Source organism: Notechis scutatus, chromosome 4 (genome assembly GCF_049901735.1).
Source record: "Notechis scutatus isolate UNSWTSFEM ecotype Mainland chromosome 4, rNotScu1.2, whole genome shotgun sequence".
In the NCBI taxonomy this organism is placed as follows: Eukaryota; Metazoa; Chordata; class Lepidosauria; order Squamata; family Elapidae; genus Notechis; species Notechis scutatus.
This window is the reverse complement of record NC_142012.1, coordinates 100351806-100368697: the sequence shown is the minus strand read 5'-3', so window position 1 is coordinate 100368697 and position 16892 is coordinate 100351806. Positions and strand designations below refer to the sequence as shown.

Genomic DNA, 16892 nt, shown 5'->3' with positions numbered 1-16892 from the left:
TCTTGTCTACAACAACAATTCAGAAACCACAAATACCAATTTCACAGATGCACTGCGTAATTTCTAAAGAGGTTTGTCAGTTACTGCTACTTACTGATGACAAACCAAAGATACTAAGTAGATCCAAACAGATAAAATCTTATTTGGATAAGGATGAATATATACAGCAAGAGCAAATTCTGTATAGGGAATTTCTGAAGAATGAATTCCTGTCTGATAAACTGCCTCAGTTATTGACGGGATATCTAGGTATGGCATCTGTAAAGGAAATCCTGTAACCTACAAAAAAAAAGTTTAAATACATGTTTAAAACAAACATATATTACACATCTGCATGAAACAGTACTTTAAATCCAAATAGTACAAACCAAGATGACATATAAAACAATTGTTCTAGATATAATTTTTAAATTAAAGATTGCCATTTTCAATATTTAAAAAATATTTATTTAAAAATAGTTTAAAAATAATCTTGTTGCAATAAAGTATTTGAGACATAGCCAAGCTACTAAACATAGCCAAACATTTGCTTCAGATTCAAAATAATAGCTAATATAGGAGACGCAAATTTGGACACTTTTTCAGTATTCTAATACAGCTTTTGCAGTATTTTGTAAATGTTTCTTATAACCTTTCAAGCCCCTTTCACTTTCTACTTTTTCCAGGGTGTAGATCGATCACATGGGCTGTGTGAAGGATCAGGTGAAGGGAGGAAGGAAGCTCTAATCTTAGAGATCAGCTACTTTGTAGGGTCAGAGACCTGGAGTTTTTGAGAAAGTCCCCTTCCCCGCTGCTTGAAATGCCTGGCGGCTGTTAAAAAGCTCAAACAACACTGGATGAATGCAGGGTAAAGAGCAAACAAGGGGGCTCACTGAACCCTCTGTACCACACCTGTCACCAGCTATTTGGGATCCTTTTTAACTCCATATTTGAAAGAAATCAAAGAACTGGTGAAAGCATCTTGTCTCTTTGTGATGAGGCCTGCTAAAATCAGAACCCTCCAATAATGCTTGAAAGTAAGTTGTAGAAGCTGGGAACCTTATCTATCCTGGACAGCAGAGGGTTATAAGAATGAGATCTGACAAGTCTTAATGAACTTTGTCTATAACTCATGTAAGAATTGGAAAGGGATGAAAGATATAGCAGATTGGTCCAAAAATTACAGGAAAGTGTAAAGTCATCAAAGTCCTAGAGCTTGAGAACAGGACATTATTCACTGTCTTTCTTCAGTACTATGAGTGTTTAACTTGTATATCTTATTTAAAATCTATTAATTTCTCTGTCTTGTTCAAATGTTTGTAAAAGAACAGTATATAAAAAAAGAATATTATCACACACAAAAGATTGTTTGACGGGTTAACATAATCAAGTGCAACCCCAACTGGAAATAAATCAGGAGTAAGTAGACCATTTGGCTTTGCAGAAGGAGCAAGTCATTTGTTTTTCTGCTAGTTTCAGAATATCTTTTAATTCCTGATTCCCAAGGCAGGTATCAGTCAATGAAATAGATGATGATAAGATAGGATGAAGAATGTTTCCTGGGACAAGAGTTGGAAACCCAAACAATGGCCAAGAACCAGAGTTGTCTGCATCATGGGATGATTAGAATGCATGAAAAAATATTGAGGGCAAGTATGTGGAATCATCAGGTGAGCAGAAAATTACTGAGAAGCAAGTGATCCAGGGTAGAAGAAATAGATCCTCTTAAGGATTCCCAAATTCAGCTTAATTTGCAACATTTACGGTTTTTTGTATCAAATAGGTTGATAGTGTTATTCCATTCTGTGAAGATTATGAGCAACTTTGGAGTTTACATTCATGACTGAATTGCTGAGAGCAATTACCTCCCCTGTGTATGATAAACAGATGCTCAGGCATTTAGAGATGGTGGATGCATGCACTAATTCTAGAACTAGATAATAAGATGTGTGGAATTTGCTATCATTTGATCAATATACTGTATTAAAAAAAATACTCAGAAGCTACTTGCAAATATCTGTGGAGATTTTCAGTCATCCAGGTCATTGTTGTCTCAGAGGAGCTGTTTCAAAGGCAACTGGACCATTTTTCCTTGAGGAAGGAAAAGAAAACATTTCGCTTCTCATCTAAGAAATGTCATCAGTTCTGATGCCCTCCCATCAGAACTGATTAAGCTTCTTGGATGAGAAGTGAAACATTTTCTTCTTCCTCAAGGAAAAAACAGTCCAGTTACCTTTTGAAAAAGCAGCTTTGAGATAACTATCTGCAAATAGTATTTTGTGCTGAACAGACTAATTGAGGGAACGCACACTTTTTAACATTGCAAGTGTTAACTAGAATAGCTGGTATGATGGATAGGCATAGGTAAAGACTAAATGCATCCATGCTGAAATGACTGGTCTAAACAGCTCTCTACTATAGTCAAAGAAGCACTGATGGTGAATACAAAAGTATGGGGAATAAGGAATAAGGAAAATCCTTTAATTAAAATCCCTAACACGAATGCCTTAAAGTGCAGTATTGGCCTCAACCCTTTGTCTTCTCAAAGGAAATACTCAGAATTCATGTGGAACAGACTTGGTTTGGTTACATGCTTCTTCAGAAGTTTGGAGACTTCAGAATGCAGAGTAGATAAGGCTAGAGAGTGTGGCAAAGAAGATACAGTGAAGAGCATTGAATTATTGCATGAACAATCTGACATTAGTGTGTTGGAACCAACACTAATGAAACAAACGAACGCATTGCTATTAGAACTAAATAATAGCATTTATTGTACCAGCTCACACTCTGAAACTGCAGATGAATCTGAAATTCTTGGTATCATGACAAAGACTGTTTACTGTCAGAACAGATATATGAAAGTAGAACGTTTAATGTAGTTGAGCATCATGGAAAAAATGGTATAAGTTATGATACTGATCATATAATGTTATTTCACAGTGTAATACTACTTTGCAAGGAAAAATAAAATTTTATATCCATGGAGCAAGCAGGCCTCTGAGACTAATCATCAAAGCACCTGTCTGCCCTAATAGGGTAGTTAGATGCAATAGGAGGCTGGCAACTATATCAATCTCCTAACAAGGCAGTTGGATGCTCCTAAGGAGAACAGGGCTGAGAAAAGATTGGAGAAGTGACTGGCTAATCGTTCTATAACCTCACTATCTCAGAAACATAATTGTATTAACTTTTGTTTGTATAGTATAACTAGTCAGCTGAAAGAAGTATCAGATAGAATGAAAAGTGATCCTACTTCCTATGGAGTAAGTTATTAATGCAAAATTATATTGTTCCCTCTTTTAGGGAAACATCTTCCGTTATTTAAAAACTGTGGAAAGTAACAGTTGTTTCCAAGCAGCTGAATTTGAGACAACTGGCATAACCTGAAATAATATTAAATAACTAAGACATAGTTGAAAAGAAAGCAGCTTCTTACAAAACTGTACAGAGTGGAACAAATTATGTATTTATGACTCTTTTATCAAACACTAGCAGCATAGGCAAGTTTCCACCTAAGTGGAAGCCATTAATGAAACCATTAGATAAGAGTAATTTTATGCCACATTTTTTTCTAAAAGAGTTGATATCATACCCAGAGCAAATCCTCCAGGGACAAAGAAAATAGTATGGGGAGTTGATGATAGAAGAAAAGAACACATAGTGACAATCATCTACATTAGGTTACTCTTTTAATGGCCTGAAAGGGAGATGAATTTGAAAATTGTGTAGGATTAAACCAGCATATTTATTCTACATCTATAAGTCCATGCTTTCTGCTACTACTATTCATACAGGGATAGATAGAGAATATTGTCAAGCACAGGAACCATACTTTTGTATTAAGTTGTGCCATGTCTTGTAATGATTAACCAATGTTCATATTGCTACTTTTTTGGGCAACAAAAAGCTCTAAGGAATAGTCTGAAGTTTATCCTTGGCTTTCTCAATAAAAAAGGGTTATGATGGCACCTACCCAAGGACTTTGTATGGATAATTATAATTTTTATGGCTCTGTCTTATCCTTGTCTTACTGTTCTGGTTTATCTTATACAGCAATTTGGTATCTGGCTTTACCTCCTACATCTTCTGTTTCTTTGGCCTCATTCCCCCAACTCAGGATCTCTGAGCTCAGTTAGTAATCAATTTTTGTTAATGACTGACCACTAACAATCAGGATCCAAATTCTACTTGTTATGTGCAAGCAAAATATGCTTCCTTGTGTATAAAGCAAATATTTTTTTCCAAGGGTAGCCCTTCATATTTTGTGAAATGCTGTTTGGCAGATGCCCTCTCCCCAAATGTTCAGTAACAGTAACAAAACTAACCCAGTAATGCTCTTGAAAAGCTTCCAAATAACTTTCTTCTTTTTCTTTGGTTATATGTCCACTTCTAAGCTCAAGCTTAGGAAGAATTTGTCTTAAAACACTAGTACACTGTCGATGCCATCGAGTTGGAAGATGAGATCGCCACTCCATTATTTTATTTTTTAATGTTCTTTCAATTCTGTTTTTTTTTAAAAAAAAGACGATGTTTATTATTATTATAGTTACTATACTGTTAATTTATCCACTTGATAAAAAAACCGAAGTACTGTTTTGTGTGAAGAGTTTTTATGATCATGAAACTTTTAAACTATTCTGTTTCCATTTCTTGATGTAATGATGTTTTGACCACAGTATACAACTTGGGAAGGGTGTTAATTTTGTTAAGAAAAATTACAAAGCTAAAACAGCTACAGAACAAACTGGGACAGTGAAACACACTGAATGGGGAAAAGTACTGAAAAGGAAATATTGCTAATACTGTATACTTTGTTTCTAAAATAGCATTGTTGCTACTGCAATGAATAAAGAAAAAAGGATAGAAATTAAAAAAAAATTTCTAATCAACAGATAGAAAGCAGAAAGAAATCAGTACTGGAAGATGGTAAGCAACTATAATGCACTAAAATGCGCATGTGCAATAGTTCTGTTTGAGGAGACATAGCCTTCACGATTTCAGAGAAGTAGATTTAATGTTATGGAAAGTGCCTTTAAAGACTGGTTATTATTTTTAAGTGCCTTCACTTTTTTGTTAACCATCTTGTTCATGAAGCTTGAGGAATGTTAGGGCTGAAAAGTGCAATCTAAGAAAGTATGGATTCCTTTTGGAATTTGCAATAGGAAGAAAATCACCTTACTTTTTAAGAAACTTTTATAGCAGCATGATGACTTTTCCATCTTCCCCTAGTTTTGTGGCAAGCATAAGTGTTCCCACACGATAAACAGATCTAGAAAACCTACAGGAATGTCCAACCTTGGCAACTTTAAGACTTATGCACTTTGATTCCCAGAATTCCTTAGCCAGAAATGCTGGCTGGAGAATTCTGGGAGTTGAAGTCCCCAGGTCTTAAAGTTGCTAAGGTTAGACACACCTGAACAGAATTGGCAAATGAATTGAAAACATGAGAGTCAGAGTATAATGGATTTTAAAATGTCTGTCTGTCTGTCTGTCTGTCTTATCTATCTATCTATCTATCTATCTATCTATCTATCTATCTATCAATGTATTGGCTGCCCAACTCTAGTGGACTCAACCTATCCAAAGTCACAAAAAGATTCTCCACTTTAGCAACAGGAAAGACATTTGCAAAAAAAGTCCATTGATAGATGTGATGTTAGAGCCAAAACAAATGAACAGGTGCACGTATTTCTTATATAACTATGGAGAAGGTTAGGGTTAAGGTTAGGTTAAAGTAAAGAAATTATTATATGAAAGACATTTTTAAAAAGTAGGATGAAGCTGTTTACAAATTGTTTTTATATTTTTGTGTTACATCTTAATTATTATACATTTTTACATAAAATATATTGATTTTACACAATTTGATAATTTATGAGGTTATTCAATTAATTGAAGTATATAAATATTTTACCTCAGCTGAAAATGGCTTAAATAGTTATTTTAAAAGCACCATTGAGATAATGTCAGCTTTAAAATTTCAGGTAAACTTTTAGAGAGGAAATCAAGGAGATTATTAATGTATTAAATCAATTTATTGCCAATGAAGTTTTTAGATTTTTAAATTTTATTATTTTTAACGATTTTGGGATTGCCTAAAATTGCAAAATGGTTGTATATTCAATTAAAACATTTATTATTTTCATAATTTGGTGCATTAGCAGCATTAAAAAACTCCCAGATCATTATTATATTAGAGGCTGTTTTGGATGATTCTAAGATTAATTTTTTAATATAATGAAAGAGTGTCAGTACGGTTGACATTGTTTGCAAGAATAAATACATAATCTGACTTTACCTAAAGTATAATAAGCGGCGTCCAAGCCTAGAAGCAATTGGTCCCAAAACATTTTTTAAAATGATCAAAATAATATGTAGTTTGGCACTGAGTCCCTCAACTTTATAAAATGTTATTAATTAAAGTAATTACCTATTTTGTAACTCATCTACCAAACTTCCATCCGTTGCAACATAAAATATTTGTTCTGGCTGAAACAAAAAATTGAATACAGCTCATCAGTCTGGAACCTACATTACATATCTGATATTAATACAATTGAGAAAGTCCAGAAATATTTTAGGAGAAGAATCCTCCACTCCTCTACTCGTAGCAGAATACCTTATGCCACCAGACTTGAAATTTTAGACTTAGACAACCTATAACTCCGCCACCTTCGATTCGATCTAAGTATAGTATATAAAATCATATATTGCAATGTCCTACCTGTCAATGAATACTTCAGCTTCAACCATAACAATACAAGAGCACACAATAGATACAAACTCAAGATAAACCGCCCAAACTTGATTGCAGGAAATACAACTTCAGCAACAGAGCGGTCAATGTCTGGAATACTCTACCTGACTCTGTGGTTTCTTCCCCAAACCCCAAAAACTTTAACCTTAGACTGTCTACTATTGACCTCACCCCTTTCCTAAGAGGTCTGTCGGGAGCGTGCATAAACGCACCAAAACGTGCCTACCATCCCTGTCCTATTGTTTCTTTTTTTTCTTATTCATATCCATTTCATGTATTTATAACCATGTTTATACTTATACCTGTTGTCTAATAATTGTTTGACAAAATAAATAAATTAAAATAAATTAAAAAGCAATTGTACAACTATGGAACATTCAAATGCAAGCTAACGAGGATTTTGCAGATCTTCTAAGACATGTTTTGTCAATTCTGAAAAACGTATATTTGGAAGATGCTATTCTTACTTAGTATTTGGTAATATCACAGATGCATCCTTGTCCAATTACTTGAAACTTTCACGACTACTGCTTTATGCTGAACACTGCTAAATCTTCATATACCTTTTACCTTGATATCTCTTTACCTTGATATCCCGAGCTTGGCTTCCTTCCCAAGTCCCCCCAGCCCAAACCCAAAGGGGCCACCGGGAGAGGCTGCCCGAGGCAGTGATAGCACCCACCCGTCCGCAGACAGGGAGGCGAGGCGATGCCAGTGCTGCTTCCCTGGCCGGTGGGTCCAGCGGAGAGAGCCCGAAGCCGACCGTACTTTCCACCCCTCGCCCAGCCCGTCCCCATCCCCATGCATCTCCAAATGCACTGGCATCTCCAAATATTGCAGCGGCATGGGCATCGGGCAGAGGCGCTCACTCGGCGGGGCTCAGCTCGGAGAACGCAGCGCAGGCCATCGCCTTGCCTCCCTGTCCACGGACAGGTGGGCGCTATCACTGCCTCAGGAAGCCTCTCCCAGTGGCCCCTTTGGGTTTGGGCTGGAGGGACTTGGGAAGGAAGCCAAGCTCGGGTCGGCCCAGCTCTTTCGCTTGGCAGGCGGGCGCGTATCTGCGGCTCGCTTTCCTGGGTCTGCCCAGCCCGCACGGCTCTGGCGCAGTCCTGGCAGGATGAGTAGAGGGCCTGGCGGGAAGGCATTCACTGCCTTGGCGAGAGCTCTGCCGCCGGGCAGGAGGGCCCACCTGTCAGCTGCGCTGGGCGACCCAGGCGAAGCTCTTCATGCTCTGCCCGGTGCCAGGCAGGGATGGCAGCTGGGCGCTTCTCCCGGGGTGGGCCGATCCTGTGCTGCGGCCCCGGGAGATTCACCTCCCCATGTGGGGTTGGGCTGCCGTCTCAGGCAGAGGAGGCTTTGTCATATTGGTAGTAGGGAGTCGTTTTTAAAAGAATTGGCTTTGCCTTCGAAGGTGAAGGGAAGGGGGCGACAGGAGCACCTGAAGCCGAGTGTCTCTGCCGGGCTCCGGTTGCAGGGAGGAGCCCTGGCTGGCTGTGCGTGGCTGCGGCAAACACCGCGGCGTTGCTCTAAACGCCATGGCAGCACTGGGAGAAGGGAAAGCAATGGTGGTGCAAGGTCTCCCGATACGAAGTGCCCCACCAACGCCGAGGTCAACATCCAAGCTGTCGCTGCCTGCCCGCCCAAGGATGCAAGGGAGGGGAATTAAGTCACCCCCGAAAAGATGGCCTAGCTGTTTTTTTTGGGGGGTCAAAATAAAATAAGTCCCGGCCTTATTCTGTGAGAAACACGGTAACATTCAATTCATTCCATTCCAGTCTCTCTCTCAGAAGTGATAATCAGTTGTATCTTCTCCACTGATCAGACAGTATTTGAGGGATATGGAAAATAGATTTTCTGGGCTACTACTATTAAATCCTCCTATCAGCCAGAGATTTTTTTGAGTCAATAATGTAACATAATACATAATAAACTGCAGTTGCAGTTTGAAGAGTTGCTGCTAGGAGCAAAGCCTCTTCTCAAACAGAATCAAGGAAGGAGGGTAGAAACAGTTCTCCTGTTGCAGCTGAGAACTAGCATGAGTTGGAAGCAAAGATGGTTTCTCAAGCCTGATTGCAGCTCACATAAATATCATCTGATGGACATGTCCCTTAACTCATCTCACATATACTTCATTTCCAATGGAACTGGTATGAAATAATAAGAGTATTTCACAGACTATTGGTTTTGCATTTTGTTCCTAGGTTTCTTGACATTTTCCCATTTTCAGCTTGTAACTTTACCAACAAATAAATAAACCCTATTTTAATATTAGAGCACTTTCTGGGTGTAGGAGTAGGTATCTCACAGAAGATAAGCAACAGAACTGTTCCATATCTGCCTAAGAATATAGATAAATAAGCAATGGAGGCAGTAAAACTGGTAAGAAAACCTTTCCCAAATCAGAAAATCTATTCTGGTCCCAGCACTTGCTTTACTATAGCCATCAGTTGAGACTTTCAAGAAGTCTCAGTTGAGACTTTCAAGAAGGACTGCCATTTGTCAGAAATGGTGTAGGTCTCCCACTTGGGCGGGGGGTTGGACTAGATGACCTACAAGGTACCTTCCAACTCTGATTATCTGTATCTAAGTTTCTCTTGTCAAGAATGCATATTGTCCAAAATCTCTGCTAAATGTGTTTTAAAGGTGCTTTTAAAAACCACATACTGTTGGCCATACCTGCCATTTGCATTTCTAGAATCAGCCGTGTGATACACAAAGTTATAGAGAGAACATTACTGTTAGGGTAGATAAGGATGGAATATTTCATTAAATGTTAAACAAATTTATCCTATCTTATCCTGAACTGGAGTGGCTAGCAATATCATAATACTAATTTCTTAGTCTACATTCCTTCTATCTATCTCTTTGCACAGACATCCCTTTTTTAAAGAAAGTATTCTTTCATACACACCTCAAATGTAAAAATTCAATTGCGAATTATAATTTGTAGATACTGAAATGGTTCTTACCTGCACTGTTTGTGTTTTTGAATTCTGGAAATTGTATGGAAGTAATTGTTTCCAAAAGCTTTCCTTTGAAATGTCAAAACTGGTGCACATTGGTGAATTGTTTTGTTGAATGTTAAACCAGACCTATAAAAATGTTATTTTAAAAATGATTTACAAAATATATTTATATTTATATACTATATATTTTTATAAATCTAACTCAATCTAAAAAACATCATGATTTTAAAATATTATAACATTTTTGATGTGACACATTTTTAATTTGTAAGAAATTAAGTATCAAGAAAGTTGTGAGTTCGTATCTTTACTAGAAGTCTAAAAAATAGATTTCTTATTTCTCCTACATTAATTTATATTCATTATACTATGTTTCACTTATATAGTGAATTTATATAAATTCACTACAAGATACAAAACTCTTGGTGTCATCTCATTCAATATTTTTCCTTGCACATGAATGCAGTTGTAATTTATAACTTAAACATATACATTTGACTAATATCAGCAAAATATATAGAAATAAAATAGGGAAAAATTATTTCAGTTTAATGGCATCATATTCAGAAAGAGAACTATGTTTTTAAAAAAGAATAGCTTTCAAATTTTAGCTATATTAGAAAATAGTTTTTATTTGCTCAAGCATATTACTAATTCTTTCCATGTACACAAGTATTGTTTATTTTTGAGTCCTCCATGAGTTTCTTATGCTGAGACATTAAAATAAATGTCATATAAAATAGATAATTAAAATGTGTGCTTCTTGTTCAATCTATTTCTTTTGAATAAAAGTAACTGTAGAACCCACATTTTATAGGACATACAAGAAAGTGATTAATCTTTTCCTCCCTATTTTCTCATTTAAATTTTGTTTCAGAAATTTTTGTTCGCAGTAATATTAATTGAGGAGGTTTCACATTAGAGAATAGTGCTGGGGAAAATTTCTTCCAATTGGGACCTGCTAGAAGAAAATTTACAAATTTGTCATGTTTTGGAAGAATTTAATTTATAATATTTGTTCAATGTAACCAAGACTGACTTCTAACAGTAGAAGGCTGGATCTCCTTAGCCAGTGATGTGATGGAAAAATGGTTTTCTGACTCTCAGATTTTCATTATATGTACTGCACATTCCATGTACTTTATATATACATTCCATCATAGTGCACAAAGTTTTTAAGATTGCAAAATAGAGAAAGCTTTTATCTTATGTCTGACATTTTCTAAATTTAATTATTTTTGGTGACAACCAGAAAAACCAAACAATTACTTGAGCTACAAATCTTCACACTTGCTAAAAGCTTAGAGAAGTGAAACTTTTCCAGGTAAAGCAAGAGATCATAAAAACAACTGAATGTGTTTGGAGGTTGAATGGAGAGAGCTGTCCAAGAACTTTTTTAATTAGAAACGATGGGATAGTAGTCTGTTTGCTTACATTAGATTTTTTTAAATTACAGAGATATAAGAAATGTTTAATATAACTCATCTCTTCCCCTCCCCCATCACATTAATTATAATACCATAATCACTTGGATAAATTAGGATTATATATACATTATCAACCCATCTTATTATAAATACTTACATTTTCCCAACTGATTAAGCAATCAACACTCTGTAGGGGGCAAAATGCGTCAAACTGCTTATAGCAGTGGCCACTCAGGGGATTCCACAGAAAATATTCTCCATTTTCTTGTGTTGCAACATAAGCTACTTTCCCCTGTTAGCAAAATGTTTATTCGTTCCAAATACAAAATAAACAATTTTATATTTAATTATATTTTCTACTTGATAAATTATTCATGTAGCATTCTTTTGAAAAAAAAATCCTTACATACATTAATGTAAATAGCTGATTTAAGTTTTAGAATAAGAACACTGACATATGCAAGGTAGAAACAGGAACACCTGTAGCTCTCCAAATATTAATTCCAACACACAACAAACTATCATAGCACAGTTTCATTTCCAGTTTCCCATTTTTGGCCATCCTATTTCAAGATTATTGTATGTAACTATTTCTCTTTGCTGTTGAAATAGGACGCATATGAAATAACTTGTTCTGAAATAAATCCTTAATATCTATAATGGAGTTTTCTTAAATCTGAAATTAAATAAAAAAAATCAACTGGATGTGCAAATCAGTGTAAATTGAAATTGTGTTGGTACAATATGCATGCAAATAATTTTTCCACCAACTATTTTGGGCAAATTATTTTTTAAAGCTGCCGCAAATATGTAATTGTTATTCAACTTGCCAAATGTATTTTTTTCTATGTAACTGTTTCCAGTATAACATTTCTATGCACTATTTCTTTTTTATTATAGTGTAATATTATTAAACATTAGAATATAAAATACAAATAAAAATAGTAGGAAAATGGGAAGAGAGAAAAGGGGAAATAAGGAAGTGTAAGATAAATAGGAGTGTAAGTGTAAGATAAATAAATACCTTATGCCACCAGACTTGAAATTCTAGAACTAGAAAACCTTGAATTACGCCGTCTTCGGTCTGATTTAAGCATGGTATATAAAATCATACATTGCAATGTCCTACCTGTCAATGAATACTTCAGCTTCAACCATAACAACACAAGAGCACGCAATAGATACAAACTCAAAGTTAACCGCACCAAACTTGATTGCAGGAAATACGACTTCAGCAATAGAGTGGTCAATGTCTGGAATACTCTACCCGACTCTGTAGTTTCTTCCCCAAACCCCAAAAACTTTAACCTTAGACTGTCTACTATTGACCTCACCCCTTTCCTAAGAGGTCTGTAGGGGGCGTGCATAAGCGCACCAACGTGCCTACCGTCCCTGTCCTATTGTTTCTCTTATTCTTCTTTTATTTTTCTTATATGTACCCATTTCATGTATTCACAACTATGTGTACACTTATACTTATTATCTTGTAAACAATTGGCAAATAAATAAATAAATAAAGGAAAAAGCCTTAACTTTTGAGCACAGTAGAATCAGGGGTGGGCGTGACCATGGTGGGCTTGGCCTAGTCAGCTTCCTATACCACAGTGGGGGGGCTTTTTGCCTTGCCTGGGCTCTGGAGGTTTTCCTCGAGCCTCCAGGAGGGCGAAAACGGCCTTCCCGGGCTCCGGAGGCTCTCTAGAAGCTGGATCGGTCCCATTTCCAGCCTTCCCAAACTTCCAGAAGGCCTGTTGTTCGCCCTCTCTGAGCCTCTGCACGCGCCCTGCACTTACCTGCAGCCACATGGGGACTCCTGAGGGGGCAGGGGGGGCAGCCAGGAGTGGGATTTGGGGGTTCTTCAAATTGCACAGAATCTTATCTAGGAGCTCTCCTGAACCCCTGCGAACCCTGAGCAGCCCACTACTGAGTAGAATGAACATCACAATATTATAGTCTCAACTTTTTACTTTGCATAATCAGTATACACTACTAGTCATTTCTGTAACAAAGAAAACTTGTCTAAAGTTCAATCATGCTAATGACAGAAAATGATGTTCACATGGCCCAATGCTGAGTGAATGTCATTTAGTTTTAATTCTATTCACTGTACATACTTTTTACAGGTGCTATATTTCTATGACCTATTTTATACTCATTTTACTTGCTCAGTGTTGAATATTAAAGAAAGGTAGAGGTTTCCCCTGTCCAGCCATGTCCAATTCTAGGAGGGGGTGCTCATCTCCATTTCTTAGCCGAGACAGCATTGTCTGACAACATTTCAGTGGATATGTGGCCATCATGACTATATAATATATACCGAAGCATATTGTTACCTTCCCACTAAAGCAGGGGTCCCCAACCGTGGAACAAGTCCTACCGGGCGCTGGCTTGCTGGGCGCCGCCATCTTGTTTTGATGAAAAAGTGCTTCCGGTGAGCTTTTCCGGTAGAAAGCTCACCGGAAGCACTTTTTCATCAAAAAGATGGCGGCGCCAGCTAATGTCAGTACCAGGCCGCACCATAAAAAAGGTTGGGGATACCGGGCCGCGGCGTAAAAAGGTTGGGGACCACTGCACTAAAGTGTTAGCTGTTTATCTACTTGCATTTGCATGCTTTTGAACTGCTAGGTGGGCAGCGGTTGGGGGAAGTCACAGAGGCTCACCCCAATGCACAGCACTATTTCTATAATTTGAAAATACTTCAATGAAGTAAGAAGCAAATCCCAAAGTCAAAGTTTAATTTTCCTCCATCTCAAGCATAAAATCCTTAACCAGTTTCCAGATAGAAACAAAGTTGGATGTACTCTTCTCTTTCATTAAAGTGGTTAATTTAGAGAACTCCACTTGTTCCATCAATTGCTCTAATCCAGGGCTGTCAAACTCCTGGCCTGTGGACCGGATGCTTCATGCACCGGCCACACCCATGCCTGGTTTAACTAAGGGGGGGGGCGGAATTCTGATATGTCATGTGATAACATGAGTTTGACAGCCCTGCTCTAATCATTCTTCCATTGTGGAAGTTAATTAATTATTTTCCATTTTGGCTTTATGCACTATCCCTGAGCTAGAAGCACTGCATATTCACATATGCTAATGAATGCTAATGAATACTGTGACATCAAGACCAATTCATTTTTCAGATCAGATCATTTGGTTTGAATGGAAACCCATGAAAGCATCTTTAAAATAGCTTAAGTTGCTTGATTTAACATACGTGCTAATGCTTTTCTTTATATAAGAATCTCAATCTGCTTTACAGTTTCACTCATTGTGTAGTTTAGAATATCTGAAAAGCACAGTTTTAATTATTTTGTTAATTCAAAAATTATTTTGCTCTTACTTCTAACACAGATGTTCCTAACAATACCCAGGCTTTTTTCCCAATGTACAGAAGATAATTACACAGAAGCACTGCATGCTCTTCTTTATTACCAACACCCAATTCGATGCAATGCTAGAAAAAAAAAGATAGTTTTTTTTAATGTAAGTTTGTCTTCATACATAATAACAATGTAATGTCATTATCAATAGCAGAGTGTTGTTATCATGAAGAAGTTTAGAAGCAGCAAGGTATTTCAGGTAGCCATACATTATTCAACAATAATGGCATAGCCAGTCTGGGCCAAATATAGAGAAGCCCGGCAGAGCTGCCTCAAGCCATAATAGACATGGACAATGAGGAATTGTCCATGAGGAAGCCGGACTGAATACAAGATCACGGGCAAAACAACAAATGGATCTGGTTGATATATCAAATGTGCCTGTGAGGTGGAGGTCCGTTGGTGTGAAGGAGGGGGCCAAAGAGAATGCCTTCAAAACAACAGCTGACAGTTCAGCACCATTTCTTGGAGATGAGCAGCCCAAGTGGGGCATGACAGGGGAGGAAGCAATATGAATTAAGCCTCCATCGATGAACATGTCTGAAGTAAAAACAATAGAGCTAATTATAGGTGGGAGGTGGGTGGATGGGCCTATTATGCGCACAATGGCTAAATTGATCAATGATGCATAAAGGCAAATATCTCTCCAATGGTAGTTTTTACACTCTGATTATATATATATAATATAATATAATATAATAATATAATATAATATAATATAATATAATATAATATAATATAATATAATATAATATAATATAATATAATATAATATAATATAATATAATAATATAATATAATATAATATATATATAATATATATATAATATATATATATATATATATATATATATATATATATATATATATATATATATATATATATATATATATATACACACACACACACACACACACACACATACATGGTATGGTATTCAGCTTTGTTCGGTATTTTCCCACATCATTATAGTTGTGCTTTTGAGGTTGTAGCAACGTTTCGGCAGAATCTCATCTGCCATCATCAGGCTTCTGTATTGTGTTCGTCTGTGAGTCAGACTTTCACAGCCATTTCAGTTTTAAATTTGGGGCTAGCCTATTGCTTTGCCAGAATGGTTTTTTCTTCTTCCTGATTGGTTGGGAGTCTTGGTCTGTGTTTATTGGTCTTGGAGTTTGCTGTGTTCTGCTTGATTGGTGTTTCTAATATCTTCTGTCTGTTTTGTGGCTTTTTTTGTCTTGATTGGCTGGCAACATTGTGTTTTCTGTATTGGAGGCTTTTAGTGCGGCTTGGCTCTGAGTAAAGAGATGGCTATCATTTATTAGGAAGCTAGGTTTCATCTGGGTGCCTGGTTGGGGTGTGTTTGAGCTGGAGGTATCAGGGGGGATCTGTTTGTGCCCAGGTGTTTGCCTGGCTTGTGGTGTGGAGATTTTTTTGTTTGTGAGTGCAGGCTTCCAGATAATTGACAGTCTGGTGGAGTCATCTCTTCTATTCATGCTTTCAGGTCTTTTTTCAATCTCTATGGCTTCTCTGATAATTCTGTAGCTGGGGTTTTCTATAGTGGCTAGGGTTTTGGTGCCATTGAAGTTGATGCTATGACCTGTGGCTTTCATGTGTTGGACTAGTGAGGAAGTGTGTTTCAACTTTTTTATTGCATTTTTGTTTTCATCCAGGCTTATTCTTCTATTGGTCTGTCCAATGTATGTGGCAGGGCATGATGCACAGGGGACTTCATATATGCCTTGGTTTTCCAGGTCAATTTTATCTTTGGGGTTTCTTAGGATGGCTGCTATTTTTCTGTCTGTTTTGAAGGCAGTCTTGATGTGATGCCTGTGTAGTTTCTTACTGATTTTGTCTGTAGTACTTCTTATGTAGGGCAGGACAGCTGTTCCCTAGGTCTGTTCATCTTCTAGGTCTCCATTATGTCTCAGTGTGTTTTTGTGGATCAAGCCAGTGATTTTGCTTTTGTGGAAGCCATTGGCTGTCAGGGTGCATAGTTCAGTCTTTATGTGTGTCTTGTCTGCCAGGCGTTTGGTTCTGGCAATTAGTGTTTTGGCCACGGAGTTCATCTGTGCTGGGTGGTGGTGGGATTGGGCGTTGAGGTAGCGGTTGGTGTGTGTTTTCTTCTGGTATATGGTGTGTCCTAGTTTGCCATCTTTTTATTTGTAGATTAGTACATCTAGGAATGGTAGTTGTTGTTTGTTTCCGTTTCCATGGTTAACTTGATTTTGGGGTGTGTGCTGTTTAGGTGTGTTAGGAAATTGTTTAGGTTTTCTTTTCCATGGGGCCAAATCACAAATGTGTCATCGATGTTTCTTAAGCATAGTTTGGGTTTGTGGGTGGCATTAGCCAGGGCTCTGGATTCAAATTCTTCCATGAACAGGTTTGCAA

General features: G+C 37.2%; 1 protein-coding gene across 1 annotated transcript in view; it reads right to left on the bottom strand.

The window, feature by feature from the left end:
- Positions 1–16892, bottom strand: part of CC2D2B (coiled-coil and C2 domain containing 2B) — a 61789-nt gene continuing 44897 nt past the window's right edge. Inside the window, exons 27-32 of the mRNA XM_087964243.1 lie at positions 14464–14577; positions 11287–11421; positions 9706–9828; positions 6410–6468; positions 4305–4482; positions 1–279 (exon numbers count right to left, since the gene is read on the bottom strand). Coding sequence (XP_087820369.1) covers positions 91–279; positions 4305–4482; positions 6410–6468; positions 9706–9828; positions 11287–11421; positions 14464–14577 — 798 coding nt within the window. The 3' untranslated portion in view covers positions 1–90. The remainder of the gene's footprint in view (positions 280–4304; positions 4483–6409; positions 6469–9705; positions 9829–11286; positions 11422–14463; positions 14578–16892) is intronic.